General features: G+C 38.8%; 1 protein-coding gene and 1 pseudogene across 1 annotated transcript; both read left to right on the forward strand.

The window, feature by feature from the left end:
- The first annotated feature begins 7,819 nt into the window (after nucleotides 1-7,819).
- Nucleotides 7,820-9,895, forward strand: LOC139626927 (granzyme B(G,H)-like; annotated as a pseudogene).
- Nucleotides 9,896-14,527: 4,632 nt separating this feature from the next.
- Nucleotides 14,528-16,302, forward strand: LOC139626925 (granzyme E-like). Its single transcript, XM_071487483.1, has 5 exons — nucleotides 14,528-14,666; nucleotides 14,818-14,977; nucleotides 15,222-15,363; nucleotides 15,538-15,765; nucleotides 15,872-16,302. The coding sequence occupies exons 1-5, from the start codon at nucleotides 14,609-14,611 to the stop codon at nucleotides 16,058-16,060; spliced, it is 777 nt and encodes a 258-aa protein (XP_071343584.1). The 5' UTR covers nucleotides 14,528-14,608; the 3' UTR covers nucleotides 16,061-16,302.
- The last annotated feature ends 1,388 nt before the right edge of the window (nucleotides 16,303-17,690 follow it).

Raw genomic sequence — 17,690 nt, forward strand, 5'->3', positions numbered from 1 at the left:
GCTCCATAACCTCCGGTGCCCCATTTGAGTTTGTCTCTGTTGATTACCTCCATCTTGAGCCAAGTAAAGGGGGCTATGAATATATACTTGTCCTGGTAGACCACTTTACCCGCTTTGCGCAAGCGTATCCCACCAAGAACAAGTCAGGGAAGACGGCGGCAGAGAAAATATTCCAGGACTTCATCCCCAGATTTGGTTACCCTGAAAAATTGCACCATGATCAGGGGCGGGAATTTGAGAATGCCCCATTTCAGAGACTCCAACAGATGCTTCGGACACTGCAGGAAGAAAAAACAGTCTGATTGGAAAGATCATCTACCTCATATTGTGCATGCATATCATTGCACCACACATGAAGCTACTCACCATTCTTTCTCTTATATGGAAGAGCCCCACGGTTGCCAATCGACTTACTCTTTGACCTCAAACCTGAACAAGGAACACCAGACAAACAGATGTTTGCACAAAAATGGGAAAATAGGATGCGGGAGGCATATAAAATAGCCTCAGAAAATAGTAAAAAATCATCAGCAAAAGGAAAGAGGCAGTATGACAAAGGTGTAAAAGGTGCCACACTCCAACCAGCTGACCGGGTGCTTGTGAGAGGTGAATTCCATGCCTACTGGGAGGGGAAAGTCCACCGTGTGATTGAGAGACTTGGTGAAGGGCCTGTGTACAAAGTGCAAGCAGAGGCTGGAAACAAAACCTTCCGTGTACTTCATCGAAATCTTTTACTGCCAGTGACTGCCTTGCCTCTGGAAGAGACTGAAATGAGACCTAAAAGGAAGGAACAGACAAAACGGAGAACTAATAACAGTGGGATGTCAGAACAGGACTCAAATGAGTCGAGTGAGGAAGAAGATTCATACAACCCCCGCCCCATATCAGTGTATAGGATGACTCCTATCAGACCTCATGTCACTCACTCAGAGCCACAGCTCCATCTTAATCCCTCTGCTCATGAGTTCCAACCAGTGAGAAGTTCATCAGCTGACAAAGACTCAGTTACAGAGCGAGAAGCGGCTCACATGCAAAAACAGCCACAAATTTTACCAGATTCACACTGTGTGACGGGGGACAGAAGTACCTCTGGAAGTCAATGATGACGGTCAAAATGAACCAGGAGGAGCAGAGCAGGAGCCTGACCTGGAGTCACTGAGTGAACAAACGGTGAGGAGATCCTCACATGTGCCACGACCCAGGGGAATGTTCACTTACAACTGTTTAGGTCAACCCTCATATCAGCCATGGATTCCTGGAGCCAACTCTGTTTTTCATTGTGTACCCTATCTTATGTCAAGCACTGGGATGCCAAGTCCCGTTTTCCCAGATATCAACTATGGGCCAAGGCCAGTAGTCTGGACTTATTAGACTGAGGACTGGACTGATTAGACCTTGCACCTTGATGTATTATAACTGAGATTTCATTTATTTCACCTATATCCTAAGTTAGACTCCCATACACCTCATTTTGTTGTCATTCCACTTTGTGACCATAGGTGACACTGTGATACCAGGTACAGTGAGAAACGCCTGACTCAAGCCCATCCTACTCCCATAGGAGGCAGAATAAAATGGTGCTTGAGACAGTCGCACGCTGCTGAAACCGTGTTTGTTTCTTACTGTTCCACAGTCATCCATTGCTGTGTAACAAAATCGTTACTGGCCTGAGTACCCCTAGGCTTGAGGCCGGTAACATAAGCAGGTGTTTAAACTTCAGGCATGTCTAAAGGACATAAAGACGTGGATGACCAGCAAGTTTTTACTTCTAAATTCAGACAAAACTGAAGTTATTGTACTTGTCCCCAAACACCTAAGAAATACGTTATCTGATTGACCAGGACATGTCCTTTAGTTCACTCATGTGTTAGCTTCTCTGCATTGGTTCCCTATAAAGTCCAGAATAGAATTTAAAATCCTCAAGATCAGGCTTAAAACTGTCCTCTTTGATAAAGCTTATAGTTAGGGCTGGCTCAGGTATGTCCTGAACCATCCCGTAATTATGCAGCTATGGAGCTAGACTGCTGGGGGATTCCCATCATGCATTGGGCAGTGTCTCTCTCCTTCTCTCTCTCCCTACACATTTACATCATACTGCTGCATGTCATTAACTTTGTATTTTTTCTCTCCCGTAGTTTGTGCTTCTCCTCTCCATCTCTCTCTCTGTCCTAATTCTGCAGGTATCTCTGTTTCTGGAGCAGCAGGATACAGATCTACCACTACAACACTCATGATTACAATTATTACAACTGTTATTATTATTATTATTGATGACACCATTACCTATAGTATATACAGCTGTTCCTAGTCTCTCTCTCTCTTTTTTCCCCTCTCTCCTCCCCCCACCCCTGTTAAACTGTTATAATAAAGTAAGATATATCTGAGTGCTCATCATCTCTTGCTGCCAAACCACCAAGGATCTACAACCCTTATTTATCTCTCCATTCCCAATACATATTAATTTCTCCTCACCTTGTGTGCCATTGCATTAAGCTAATTGTCCTAATTCAGTGGTGAGGTCTCTGTTAGCGAAGAAAGTGAGGACCACGGGGTCCATTCTGGTCCTCGAACATACAAAACTGGAAATAAAATCTCAAAGAATGAAAGATAACCAAGATGTAATATACTGCAGTTTCTCAACGCAGGCAGAGGAAATAGTTTGTGATATTATCTGTGCTTCCTGCTAATTACAAACATGATAAATGGTGCAAGAGCAGTTCACATGGATGTGAACAAGCTATATCCACATTCACAAGTCACAAGTCTCAGAGTGAACTATCTGTTTATTTATTGTATCTCTTTGTCCCGTAGAAGTCATCAGCTGGTGTCTGAAGTCTGGCTGGGACATGTGCTTGTCTTATGCTATGAATATAAATATTGTGTTTATGTTTTCATAAACTGTGACATAAATAATAGTCTTTTAACATCTTTATTTTTGGAACCCAATGCTCTGACCAGAAATCTGTTTACTCCCATATAACTTTCTACATTAAATGTTGTCATTTCAGGTCCTACACAGTCTTACTAGGACTTCACAATGTCAGTAGCAGTAATGACAAATGGCGTGTATCTGTGGAAAACAAATTTCCACATGGAGACTACGATCCAGCTACATTTGAAAATGACATAATGCTTCTTAAGGTAGGAAAATCACTGCAGTGAACTGTAAAAACTCACTTTTGTCTATTTTTGTCATTTCTTTTTTTTTCTCATCACATTATTTACATTCAATTCTTTGTTGAATGCATTAAACCAAACCCCACATGCATGCATGTTACTCAACAACATGTTAGCAGGAAATGTCTTAGACAACAAGCAAATGTGAACACTGGACAAATGTGAATATATATGTTAATTGATATTTCAGCTTCATATCTTTATTTTTTGAATCTCTCTCTTTTTTCCTCAAGTTGTTTTGTTTCATATTTTGAAACAATAAACTGTTGCTCTGTCACTATGTTCTCTCAGTGCCTCTGTACACTTCTCTGTTTGAACATCAATTAAACCAAAAACAAAGACAACACTGCCTCCTTGTGAACAAAGTGTACTAATGCAACAACAAGCGGTTCACTGTTCACTTGTTGAAGTCAGAGCTGGAGGTCTCTTCATATTTATTAGTCCTAAATCTAATAAAGTCTCTGCCTGTTGTTTAAATACATTTTTAGAAAAACCAGACAGAACAGCTCAGTGTGGGCAATAACAGTGTGTGCTGACACTTTCCAATTATTAAAGCAGTTTTTGTTTCCAGTTATTAGAGTGTTTAGGCATCATGTAATTTTGGAAATTAATAAAGAAATGAGCCTCTTTTATTACCATTTCAAATGATGGCTAAATGTATTCTACATGACCAGGCAGTTCATTTATGTGAAATGTTATTTGATATTCCAGTAACTTCTCAAACTATCACATCTCAAAGTTATACCTAACGGGGGGACCAGAGTGATATTGTGGTGAAACAGTGAGGAGTTGCAGTTTTGTGTTTTACCACACTTCACTGATAAAATCTAGTCCAAAATCAAAAACCTTTCGTATTCCATATTTTCATTTCTACTAAATATAACAACTTGCACTTGGTAGTCAGGGCATGAGCAACAAGGTTGGAATAAATTGTGTATTATATAATTGTGTATATCTTCCTGACTTTCCTTTGAGTTGCAAAATCAGAGTCACCATGCCCCACTAAATCAGGTGCTAAGTGTCTTTCTAGTCAAACATCTAGACGATCAAAGATCCAGTGGTTGTCCAATTCAATACTTCCATAAGAAACTGTAGGGAAGTTGCACACAAATGACAGACGAGCAAGGGTTGATATTCTGCTGAGTCACAGCTATGGCAGAGGATGTGGTTCATGATATAAATCTATACTTCTTGTAAATTTGAAACAAGATGAAGCATATGTGAGCAAATCAGGCCCAGCCCAGACTGGATGATAAAAAAGGGTTACAAGTTAATTTGGATTACCTTTAAAATACACCATCTCATTAGAACATAACAACACCAATAAAAGCACACATATGAGCACACATATGGTTCAATACAAACAGTATAAAAGAATGCAAAAATGGAGTGAAAAGTTTGTTTTCTAGCCCAGTAGGTGTTGCAACCAGGATGTACTCTTGCAAGAAGACAGATTTTTCTTCACTCTAGGGCCCCTCAAAATCCCATATCAACAGCCAAATCCCTAGTCCAGATTTCTCATTGCATTAGATAAATCATGCAATTAACCTCATCTGTCTTTGAAGCTACAGCACTTGACTGGCTAAAACCAATATCAGTGTCTTCTGATAAGTGTAATCCCTGATTTCTGAAGGTTTTTATTGCTAAAATATTCAGGTCCCTTTTTGATGCACTGTGCTAGGTCTTCAGCATCCACTCAGCTGTCACTTAGCTGGAGCAAACCCCATTCTACCTTGGGCAAGAGGCGGGGTACACCCTCGATAGGTTGCCAATCTATCATGGGACTGACAAATAGAGACAAACAACCATTCCCACTCACATTCACACCAAATTTGAGTCACAAATTGACCTATTCTGCACAGGCATAGGGAGAACACGCTATATCCACACAGGGCCATCTCAGCCGAGGTTCATGCCCAGAACCTTCTTGCTGTGACGTGACATTGCTAATCACTGCACCACCATGATGCTCCAGGACCCAGAACCTCTCTGGAATTTCTTAGCATCGACCTCGATTCCACTTCCAAGCCTCCTTGCCAAGAGAGAAATCTTAGCGGGTCTCTCTTTAAAATTACTTATACCTCCTTGTCCACCAATACGTCTCCTTGCTCAGCCGACTTAATTATGCATTTCTACATCATTTAATCCCTTTCCTTTTTCTGCAATGACCACATCACACAGTATTAAGACAGAAGTGCTACTGAAGTAGATGGTGATTCAGGTGTGCATGGCCACTTGAATTCCAAAAGTGTTCAAAAAGGGCAAAAGGGGTAAAAAGGGTTTTTCTCAAACATTCAGTAAATAACATGTTTGGTTATATAATAAATAGCTTAGCTTAACAATTTATCAGAAGAGCCAACCTTATTCCAGCTTACAATAATGAAATTATTGTATAAATTCAAATCCTAAGCACCATATGCAGCATCCTATTCCACACTGATCCCACTGTTGTCAGCCACCATCCCCAACTGAACTCATGCCAGATTTCTCTTCAGCCAAAATTTGTATCTTAGTCCTTTTGAACCCGTGATAAATTATGTGAACTAAAGACTGGCACACAATGCTTATCGGCAGTACCATGTTTTTTTCACAGAGTTGCGAAAAGTCATGATACACTTTTATTTTCCTCAACATTTTGATTTGGCTCTCTCTAGATGTGGAATGTCCCCATAACAGTTCTCTGGTCAGTCTTTACATATCCAGACTGCTTCCCCCGCATCCCAGCAAAGAATCACTGACTATACTGTTGGAGGAGGGTGTTTTCACCTCAGGAGCATGGGGTCCATTCTGTCCCTTGAACATATAAAATTTAAAATATAATCTCAATGAATTATAGATAACCATGGGGTAATATACTGAAGTTTCTCAACTTGGGTAGAGGAAATAGTTTTTGATATTATCTGTGCTTCCTGCTTATTACAAACATGATAAACGGTGCAAGAGCAGTTCACATGGATGTGAAGAAGCAATACCCACATACACAAAACCCAGAGTGAACCCTGGTGGTCACTGTTACTAAGTGGGAAACTGAGTGGACAACATGGATCAAGGTCATCTCTTTACAAGTTTTAATGGTCTCTAACAGTTGTTGATGTCATGATACATACTGTTATAGATGCTTTTTCATGATGGCTTCTAGTGAGACATACTAACCCCTCCATTAATCGTTCTAAGATTACACACCTTCCTGTTTTTTCTGTTATCATCTACGTTGGAGGATCTGTGAACAACAGAAATCTCACAACATCTCTGTTCCTTCATGAGGGTGTCTGCACGAATGCTTTCTAAAGATCAGCCATGTTAGCAGTTTCGTGCAACCTACTAACTTTTTAATAATGCAGATCAAATCTGGGTTCAGGTTGGGTCTGTTAGTAAATAATCATTAAGAGAGCAACTGCAGTATGTGTGAGATTATGCATCAAACACAAACACAGGTGAGGGGCCAGCTTGTCAGGTCTCCCTTCACAAGTTGTACATAACACAAGTGTGGTTTCAAGAACATTGCAACATATTTGGGTTCCAAACCAGTGACGTGTGGTGACTTTTACAGGACAGTGCCAAAGAACCAAGGAAAGATGTAGGGGAAAGATATCTAAGAAATCACTTCTATGGTAATCTTCAAAATAATTACCAGTAACTCACAATGACACACTTCTGTAACATATAGAATATAGAATCCTGCCTCAATATGTTGTCTCAGTGACTTCAGAGAACCCTACACCTTGAAAAGAGATTACTACAAGGCACAACAGCATTTTAAGGCTTGGATGCTGTGTTACACAGTTCGCTGTAAATTGAATAAATGTGAAACATCAAGGTGGTGTAATTAAAAAAAAGTCTAGACATGCCAGGTTGTCTAATAAATGTGAGGTGGACCAGGGCAACTTGTAACAATTTGAGATGTTAATAATCTAATGTGCATTGTTGCTTGTTTACTTGCTACTGCCACCTTAATACCTGCTTAATGCTTTTTCGAATGCACTAGAGCAGTTTCCACACACATCTGTGCATGCGTATTATAATATGCATGCAATATCATTGTCATTAGCAGATTTGTGTCGGTGTCCGATCAGCGTTGTGCATGTGCACAGGGGTCAACACAAACTTAGCTTGATCAACAAGAATGATGACACTGTAAACTCATGTTGGGTTAGTGGTGTGGTCCAAGAGCCAAACTTTTTTCCTCAGGAGACTGAGACGGTTTGATGTGGACAGGATACTCTGCAACTTTTTAAACATTCACAATTGAGAGTGTCCTGCTGCATGAAATGGGAACAGCTCTAAGCAGGACAGTAGAGCCCTGCAGAGAGTCATCAGAGCCGCCCAACACATCACCACACCTGATCTGCCATCCATGCAGAACCTCTACATTCAGAGGAGCATGAGGAAAGTTGGAAAATCATCAAAGACCCCAAACCACATGAAGAATATCTACTTAAATCAATATTGTCTAAAGAATTTAGACTTTTAGTATTAATATGTAACATTTCTCATATTCTGGAGGTGACCCCTCCTTATGAATGTGGTTCAAAGCCACATTATTTGCATATGAAAGCTACACAAACACTTCCTTCTCTCTCTGACACATTTAAAGACTGAACTTGTCAGTGATGTGTACCACTGTTCTTCAGTAGCTCAGCTGGACTGTGATCTCGTCATGTTTTTTCACTGTAAGCTGGTCATATTGATGCTTGCACTGACTCTTGATGGTCAAGGTAAGTTTAAATATATTGTGCATATACTTAGACATGTGTATGTGTGTGTGTGTTAAAATTATATGGTAAAAACAATAATAATATGTGACAAACTATTCAATTATGAAGGATGTTTAGGCTACCAGACATACATGCAGACATGTAAGTCATCAAACCCAGTCAGGCACTTTGCAGCCTGTGCATATGGCTGATAATTACAACAACATGGCTGGTGTCCTGAAATGTGTAGCAATGTTAAGCTATATAAATCAAATAGCTGTCACTTCTAATAGAATTGACAGCAGAAAAAAGCAGCAGAAAAGGTGAAGATTTCTAAACAACATAAACTGCAGAGCAGCTGCAGCTGACAGCCGAGTTAAAAAATACTGATGTGTGCATGAAATGACTGATTTTTAGAAATACTCCAAAATTGACAAGTACACAAAAAACTACTTTGTAACAGTAACAAGAGTAAATGAGAATAATGTAGAATCCAAACCTCTCAAAAGCAGTTTCAGCATTAACTGTTTTCCCCAGTGTACGCAGGAGAAATCTATGGAGGCCACAAGGCTGTGCCACATAGCAGGCCGTACATGGTGCTTTTGGAGCAGCACATGAAGGATGGCAAAAAAAACATACTGTGGTGGCTTCCTTCTGAATAAGGATTTTGTGATGACTGCAGCCCACTGTGAAGCTGAGTAAGTTTAACACACTTTATGTTTATGTATTAGTTATTTTGGTGCCTATGATGAGATTTATTAACCCAACAACAGCCTAGACTCATGTATTGACGCTGGCAGATGTGCTTCATGATGTTTTCATAAACTGTGACATAAATAATAGTCTTTTAACATCTTTATTTTTGGAACCCAATGCTCTTACCAGAAATCTGTTTACTCCCATATAACTCTCTACATTAAATGTTGTCATTTCAGGTCCTACACAGTCTTACTAGGACTTCACAATTTCAGTAACAGTAATGACATACAGCGTGTATCTGTGGAAAACAAATTTCCGCATGGAGACTACGATCCAGCTACATTTAAAAATGACATAATGCTTCTTAAGGTAGGAAAATCCCTGCAGTGAACTGTAAAAACTTACTTTTGTCTATTTTTGTCCTATTTTTTTTTCTCATAACATTATTTACATTCAATTCTTTGTTGAAATACAACATGTGAGCAGGAAATGTCTTAGACAACAAGCAAATGTGAACACTGGACAAATGTGAATATATATGTGAATTGATATTTTAGTTTCATATCTGTATTTTTTGAATCTCTCTCTTTTTTCCTCAAGTTGAAGACCAAGGCACATCTCAACCATAATGTGAGTCCCATTGCTCTCGCAGACCAAGATGATGACTCTCTGCCAAAATCATGTACAGTGTCTGGCTGGGGAAGCAGCAACAGACACAGTAAATATATGACTTCAACACTCATGGAAGTCAACATAACACTCATTTGCAATGAGGAGTGTGCCAAGGATAAGTTGTACTGCTCTGAGGGAGAGACTGGACCAGGTAAGGTATGTATTATTTATGAAACATAATAAATAAAAACACATTCTCATCAACAATGATAATTAAATAACTGTTGCTGAAGCAATCACTGCAAAATGTGTATATACTTCCAGGGAGACTCTGGTGGTCCGTTGGTCTGTGAAGATGGAAAGGCGTATGGTGTGGTGGCCGCCGCAAAAAATGGACCGTCAAAAAAAATCTATTCCTATACCAAAATTCCTGAGTACAGGAAGTGGATCAATAACATTATGAAACGAAATGTTTAACATTTGATAATTTAAACCTTCAAACAAACCACTCATGAGGTATGGCTTGAAATCAGAAATGTAATCATAGACTCAATGCTGTCTCAATAGGTGTAATCCATTGATGTTAGAGACAATCTGTCCTATGCTCCTAAATACAGCATTGCATATATTAAACATGTTACTGCTTTGTGCATCCTCCTTTAGACAAGTTTGTTTTGTTTCATATTTTGAAACAATAAACTGTTGCTCTGTCACTATGTTCTCTCAGTGCCTCTGTACACTTCTCTGTTTGAACATCAATTAAACCAAAAACAAAGACAACACAGCCTCCTTGTGAACAAAGTGTACTAATGCAACAACAAGAGGTTCACTGTTCACTTGTTGAAGTCAGAGCTGGAGGTCTCTTCATATTTATTAGTCCTAAATCTAATAAAGTCTGTGCCTGTTGTTTAAATGCATTTTTAGAAAAATCAGACAGAACAGCTCAGTGTGGGCAATAACAGTTTTTTATTAAAGCAGTTTTTGTTCATGTTTAGGCATCATGTAATTTTGGAAATTAATAAAGAAATCAGCCTTCTTTTAGGCCAGACCAGGCAGTTCATTTATGTGAAATGCTTTTTGATATTCCAGTAACTTCTCAAACTATCACATCTGTGAAAAAGTTGAAGTTATAACTTAGAGGGGGACAAGAGTGATATTGCTGAGGAGTTGCAGTTTTGTGTTTTACCACACTTCACTGATAAAATCTAGTCCAAAATCAAAAACCTTTTGTATTCCATATGTTCATTTATTTCAATTTTTATGTAATATAATAACTAGCTAAGGCAGAGGATGTGGTTCATGATATAAATCTATACGTCTTGTAAATTTGAAACAAGATGCATGAAGCATGTGTGAGAAAACCAGGTCAAGCCCAGATTGGATGATAAAAACCTCAGCCGAGGTTCATGCCCAGAACCTTCTTGCTGTGATGTGACATTGCTAATCGCTGCACCACCATGAGCATCATGGTGGTGCAGCGATTAGCAGCGACCCAGAACCTCTCTGGAATTTCTTAGCATCACCCTCGATTCCACTTCCAAGCCTCCTTGCCAAGACAGAAATCTCAGCACATCTCTCTTTAAATTTATTTATACCTCCACACATACTATCCACTGATACCTCTCCTTGCTCAAATTTATTATGCCTTCCACATCATCCAATGATCCTAGAATGAAATTTCCTTTTTCTGCAATGACCACAACGCCCACTTGTGGTTACTAAAGTAGATGGTGATTCAGATGTGCATGGCCACCTGCATTCCCACCTACCTCTCCTCTTTACAAGTTGTATAACATCTTCATTGCAACATTTCTTTGGGGGCAGAATGGCCAAAAGGTTTTTTGTTTTTTTTTTAACATTCAGTAAATAACATCCTTGATGATAAATTAAATAGCTTAGATTAACAGCTATTTATGAAAAGAAATTAAAATACAAAAATGAAATTCCAGAAATTCATATCCTTTGTGCCAGATTCAGCATCCTCTTCCACACTGATCCCACTGTTGTCAGCCGTCATCCCCAACTGAACTCACTCCATATTTCTTGTCATATCTTAGTCCTTTTGAACATATGAGAAATTATGCAAACTCCAGAAGGGCACACAATGCCTGGCACACAATGCCTCTAGGACCATCTTTTTCAGGAAAAATCATGATACGTTTTCATTTTCATCAACATTTTGATCAGACTCTTTCTAGATCTGGAATATCCCTATAACAATTCTGTTGTCTGTCTTTCCATATGCAAACTATCTGCATCCAGGCCTGAAATCTCTGACTACACTTTTGGTGGAGGGTGTTCTCACCTCAGTATAAGAAGCACTTTTGGTGGGCAACAAAGCATTTAAGCCTCCCTGGGTTGTGCCCCCCACCATGACTTAATTTACAAATTTAAATGTTGTGGCGCTTGTTAGTGAAGAAACTAAAGGACATGAGGTTCATCCTGTTCCTGGAATATATATAACTGAAAACAAGATCTCAGCAAATAAGAGAGCCATGGGGTGATATACTGCAGTTTCACAACTCAGACAGAGGAAATAGTTTGTGATAATATCTGTGCTTCCTGTTAATAACAAACATGATAAATGGTGCAATAGCAGTTCAAACAGATGTGAACACCCACATACACAAGACATAGACTTAAAAGGATCTTAAGACTGCTTTATTGAATATAAAGGTTTTATTTACAATTAATTCAAATTGAGATTTTGATTTGATAAGTATAAGTATAAGTATAAGTATATGTAGGCCAAAGAAAGGGGATGTAGTAAAAAAAAAAAAAACAATTATTAAATAAATGAATCAATTACAAAAAAATTTATAAATAATGTGGGCTATTCTGTTAAAAAGTATAAATGAAGATTAATGAATATACTGCCGCAACACTCCATCCAATTTAGTCTTTTACTACACTCCAGGGTGTAACATTTGTTTTGAATATCTGGACATAGAAGCAGACACAGAAACTCAACAGCAGTATTATCTATTTTAATAGTGAAAAGGTTGTGGGAAGATGAATGGAGAGGATGAGGCTGAGGCAGAAGAAGACAGGCTGGAGAGGGAGGGGCTGAGGCAGGTAAAGACAGGTTGGACAGGTGGAGGGGTTGCTGAGGCCCAGATAACAGGGGAGAGGGTGGAGACTGAAGACTGCAGGAGGTGAACAGTGGTTCACGGGTAGCGGCTGGAGGGATATGGAGGTTTGGCACTGGAGTCCTCGAGCATAGAAGAAGCAAGGTTAACAAAGCACACAAGTACAAGTACAGGGGAAAACTCAGGTAAATAATACTGAGCAGCCAAGACTGTTGCTACCACTTTGACTGGCTGAACAATCTGGCGATGAGTGCGAGAGGAACCAGTGTACTTGAACTGTAGGTGATGAGTAGTTTGCAAACAGGTGTGGAGAGCTGGCAGAGCCAAGGAGAGGTAACACATGCACACACACACAGATAAACCAGAGGCCTGTACTACGAAGCAAGTTCAACATACCCAGGATACCTTTTTGTTATCTAGCTTAACTGCTCACATTACTCTCCAACATGGGCATCTTGGACAAAGCTGTTTCTTGGTGTGAATCCTATCTCACTGGGTGTTCCTTCATTGTGTCATGGCAAGGGAAAATGTCCTTAGCCCATCCCCTCCCAATTGGAGTGCCCCAAGGATCAGTTCTGGGACCCCTCCTCTTTGCTATATACACCGCCTGCTTTGGTCCAATTATCTGCTCATATGACTTCTCGTACCACTGCTACATTCACGGTCTCTGCATGGATCTCAGCTTGTCACTCTGACATTTCTGCATGGATGAAGGAACACCACCTCCAACTAAACCTGATTAAACTTCTAGTCATCCCGGCCAGTCATCTCTTCATCTGACCAGTTATGCTTTCTGACCACGTTGCATCCGTCTCTAGGTCGTGCTGCTTTGCTCTATACAACATCAGGAAAATCAGGTTTTACCTGACTCAGTGCACCAACCAGCTCTTGGTCCAGGCTATGGTTATCTCTCGCTTCGTCTACTGCAATGTGGGTCTTCCTCAGTACACAGTGAAGCCATTACAGATGGTCCAGAACACGATAGCCCTACTGGTGTTCAGTCAGTCCAAAAGGGCACATGTCACTCCACTATTCATTAACCTACACTGGCTACCCATGGCCACCTGAATCAAATTCAAGTCACTAATGCTTGCCTTCAGAGTGACCTCCAAGAGCACCTCCAACATCCAAATGTAACATTCAACAAGGTGAAATCTCAACAATGTGATCATATGACTAGAATAAAAAAGAAACACTAGAAATATTTTCCAATTGTTGGTCAGACTAAGGATAAGTGCATGAATTATTCTTACTGATGAGGTCAGTCAAAGCGAAATGCTCATTTATAATCATGAAATATTTATCAGTCTGTGGATCACTATTCTAATTGGAGACATCAAGGGTTTCCAGCTCTGGTCATAGTCTCCTCATGTTATTCTGAGCTGTAGTGATGAAGAAGAGAGTAAAAGCTTCATCACTGTCAGGAATCCTGTCAGATTAAATAATCTGTGTTCAATTCAAATGAAGCTATAATAGTTATTATGCATTTATTCACCGTGATAAACTATCCTCTGTTTGTTAGAAGTTCTGTTTTTAAACCAGAGTGGACACATGGAAAGACTCAAACAGCATAGCTCCATTATCTGAGTCAAATAGAGTAGTAGATACTATATAGATATATAGATATAGAAATATAGTATAAACATTCCTGGTCAAATATTACTACAATACAAGTGAAAGTTGTACATCCAAATTTTTATTTGAGGTAAAGTACTTGAATACTTCCTTTTAAAACACACAAGTATTCAAAGTAAATTTTTTTATGTCAACACATTGTTGTATTGTTCCACAGAGTATTTACAGAACCTAATGACTATGAATAAAAAGCTTGCACATGCTGCAAAGCTGATAGATGTGACCATAAAAACACAATTCAATCAATAAAAGGAGCCATTGCCATATTCTTATTTCTTTTTTTTAGGCAGTGATGAAGATTGGTCTGGTAAACACAGAAAATATTTAAAATGAAAGGACTCTTTCTTCATTTCTAAAATTTAAAACATTGACTTTAGATAAGGCCGTGGTGCTCTTGTGTAGAACTTTCTAACTCAGCTTAATCTAACAGAGCCATCTACAAAAATGGAGACAGTCGATTAATCTTTTCCCTTCAACAGAATCCTAATGACTTGATAATTTCTTTGATAGCTCAAGAGTCATATTTCGCAAGTACTCTGGAGGTGATAGACGCTCCTCCTTATGAATATGGTTCAAAGCCACATTATTTGCATATGAAAGCTACACAAACACTTCCTTCTCTCTCCATCACATTTAAAGACTGAACTCGTCAGTGATGTGTACCACTGTTCTTCAGTAGCTCAGCTGCACTGTGAGCTCGTCATGTTTTTCCAATGTAAACTGGTCATACTGATGCTCGCACTGACTCTTGATGGTCAAGGTAAGTCTTAGTGTTTATATTTGTTTTATATTTATATTTTTAAATTTATTATTTATTTAAATCACAGTACATAAGGAACCACATTCCAGTCACATTACATAGAGCACACATAAAGCACACATAAATATAGATACATACATTTTTTTTCCAGTGTATGCGGAAAAAATCTTTGGAGGCCATGAGGCTGTGCCACATAGCAGGCCATACATGGTGCTTTTGGAGCAGCACATGAATGATGGCAGAACAAAACACTGTGGTGGTTTCCTTCTGAAGGAGGATTTTGTGATGACTGCAGCCCACTGTCAAGCTGAGTAAGTGTAACACACTTTGTGTTGAAGTATTGGGAAGTCTGATTCCCAAGTTGAGATTTTTTTTTGGTTAAAAAAAAACAACAATCTAGACTGGCACTGGAAGATACATTTCAGGACATCTTCATGAACTGTGATATAAATCGATGTCTTTTTTAATGTCTTTATTTTTGTGAACACAATGCTCTGTCCAAGAAGCTAAGCTGTTTATTCCCATATATATATATATATTTTTTTTACTTTAAAGTTATTTCAGGTCCGACACAGTCTTGCTGGGAGTTCATGATGTCCATAAGATTAAAGAAATACGACGTGTATCTGTGGAACAAACATTTCCACATAAAGACTACAATGCAACTGACTTCAAAAATGACATAATGCTTCTTAAGGTAACAAAAAATATAATTGCATTTTGGTTTTATCAGTTTTTTCATCTCTTCCCACACATGTTTCATATTATGTTAGTAACAAATGGTTTATTGAATCAATAGTACCAGTTCAATATTGTAAATATAAATGTTTACAGTTTCTAAATATATTTTTATCTCTCCCTGTTCCTCAAGTTGAAGTCCAAGGTTCAGTTCAACAAAAATGTGAGTCCCATTGCTCTCGCAGACCAAGGTGATGGCTCTCTGCCAAAATCATGTATAGTTTCTGGCTGGGGAAGAAGCAACAGAAATAATAGTTATATGACTCCAACACTCATGGAAGTCAATATCACACTCACTGACAATGAGTGGTGTGCTAAGGAAAAGTTGTACTGCTCTGAGGGACTGAATGGACCTGGTGAGGTATGTACATTTATGAAACATAACATGGGCAAACACACTTTGGTCAACACTGATAATAAATCATTGTTGCTGAAGCAATCACTGCAAAATGTGTATATACTTCCAGGGAGACTCTGGTGGTCCACTGGTCTGTGAAGATGGAAAGGCGTACGGTGTGGTGTCTTTCTCTGGCAAACCAAACTCAGATGGATCACAAATGTATTGTTTCACTAAGATACCTGAGTATAAAAAGTGGATCGATTGGATCATTGGACATAAGGGGAGTAGCTCTAATGCATCAAATCACAACATTTGAATTTACAGTTTTTCAGGTTATTGTATAACATTGGTCAGTTATAGAGTAGATGATTGAGATGCTATTATTACCTGCCAGACCAAATGCTTTTAATCAAAATGTGCTTTAGTTTGATGGTACCAAAGGTCCTATGCTCTGAAATGCATTACATATATTAATACATTTCTGCTTTCTGCATCTAGATGAAATGAGAACAAGTTAGTTTTGTATCATCTTTTGAAACAATAAACTGTTACTCTCTCTCCATGTTCTCTCAGTGCCTCTGTACACTTCTCTGTTTGAACATGAATTAAACAATAAAAAAGACAATACTGCCTGCTTGTGAACAAAGTGTATTGAACAACATCACTCAAAGTGTAGGTTTGATCTCAGCACTGGTGGGGACAAAATAACCCTGCCAAGTAGCTCCTAGCTAAAACTAGCACCTTGACCAGCAGTAAAATGCTGCCAATCCAGTGATGCATCAGCATTAACTATCTAATAATGTAAGGCTGGTGGCAATAGCAAGTGATTTCTTCATTTTATGGACAGGATTATAACACAAATTACATGGAAATAATAGATTTGTACTTTTTAACACAGATAAAAAGGATTTTAAGATGCAGTCTGTTATCATGTATCAATTAAGATGCATCATGTTATCATTTATCAATTTACCAGAGCCTATAAATATGTAAATACATTTAATTGCAGAGAAACTTATCACTGACAGTCTTCAAGTGTCAAACTCACATAAATCATTTTGCACAGTAAAGTTCAGATGCAATTCAGTGGCCGACCAGTTAAAACTAAAAATACAACTGATGTGGAAGTGACAGCTCTCCTTCTGTGAGAACAGCTCTCTGTCCCATAAAGGATCTGATGTTTGTGTGCATTCATCATGTTATTTACCGCCCTCCTGTGGTGAGGGCAAGGTATTGTCTCTAAAAGCCATTTGAAACTATAGTTTCTGTCATTTTTGTGGGTGTGACCATGTCCCATTGATAAGGACTGGGGCCTGTCATTGCTCACAAGTGGAAGAAATCTTTTGAATTTGGTGACTGTATCAGTTTGACTTTAGCGCCATCATCAGACTTTCATGACAACTTCAGTGATTGCCTTTGTTAATGCACATACTGGCAGTAAGTACATTCACACTGTATATATATTTATATACAAGATAACTCAAACTGAAGACCCCTTGTTAAGTTTTGCTGACAAATATCTCATTTACATACACAGATGAGGAAGCAAGTACTGCAACACTGACTCAATAGTGAAGGCAGTTTTTAATTTCCTCAAGATACAGTTTTTCAAATTGCTACTGATGGCTCCAGTGCTTCATGCCCTGAATAATTAAGGGACCCAGAGCTGGATAGAAACCAGGCCACTGACATAATGTTTAGTTAATGTCAGAGCTGTTGTCAAGCTGTTGATCTAAAAAAATGGGCCAATAATAATTGTTTGTCAACTATCAAGTCACCAAATGGACAGTGGTCCATATTATCACTTAAGACTTAAACATAAAGCAAAATGCAAAATGTTTCAACATAACACAGCTGTAATGTACTTTGTAATTTTTCCACTTTGGAGTGATAGAACGTTATGTTGATGGGGAATATAAGCATGTTTCTGACTCTATTAAGGGTCA

The sequence above is a fragment of the Trachinotus anak genome, unplaced genomic scaffold (genome assembly GCF_046630095.1).
Source record: "Trachinotus anak isolate AG129_WGS33_773 ecotype Australia unplaced genomic scaffold, CSIRO_AGI_Tana_v1 ptg000010l, whole genome shotgun sequence".
In the NCBI taxonomy this organism is placed as follows: Eukaryota; Metazoa; Chordata; class Actinopteri; order Carangiformes; family Carangidae; genus Trachinotus; species Trachinotus anak.

Excerpts from the sequence above, each read along its gene's own strand:
- LOC139626925 (XM_071487483.1), top strand. The coding sequence starts at position 14,609 with ATGTTTTTCCAATGTAAACTGGTCATACTGATGCTCGCACTGACTCTT. Across the intron at positions 14,667-14,817 it reads ACTGACTCTTGATGGTCAAG|TGTATGCGGAAAAAATCTTT; the intron begins GTAAGTCTTAGT and ends TTTTTTTTCCAG. Across the intron at positions 14,978-15,221 it reads GCAGCCCACTGTCAAGCTGA|TTATTTCAGGTCCGACACAG; the intron begins GTAAGTGTAACA and ends TTTACTTTAAAG.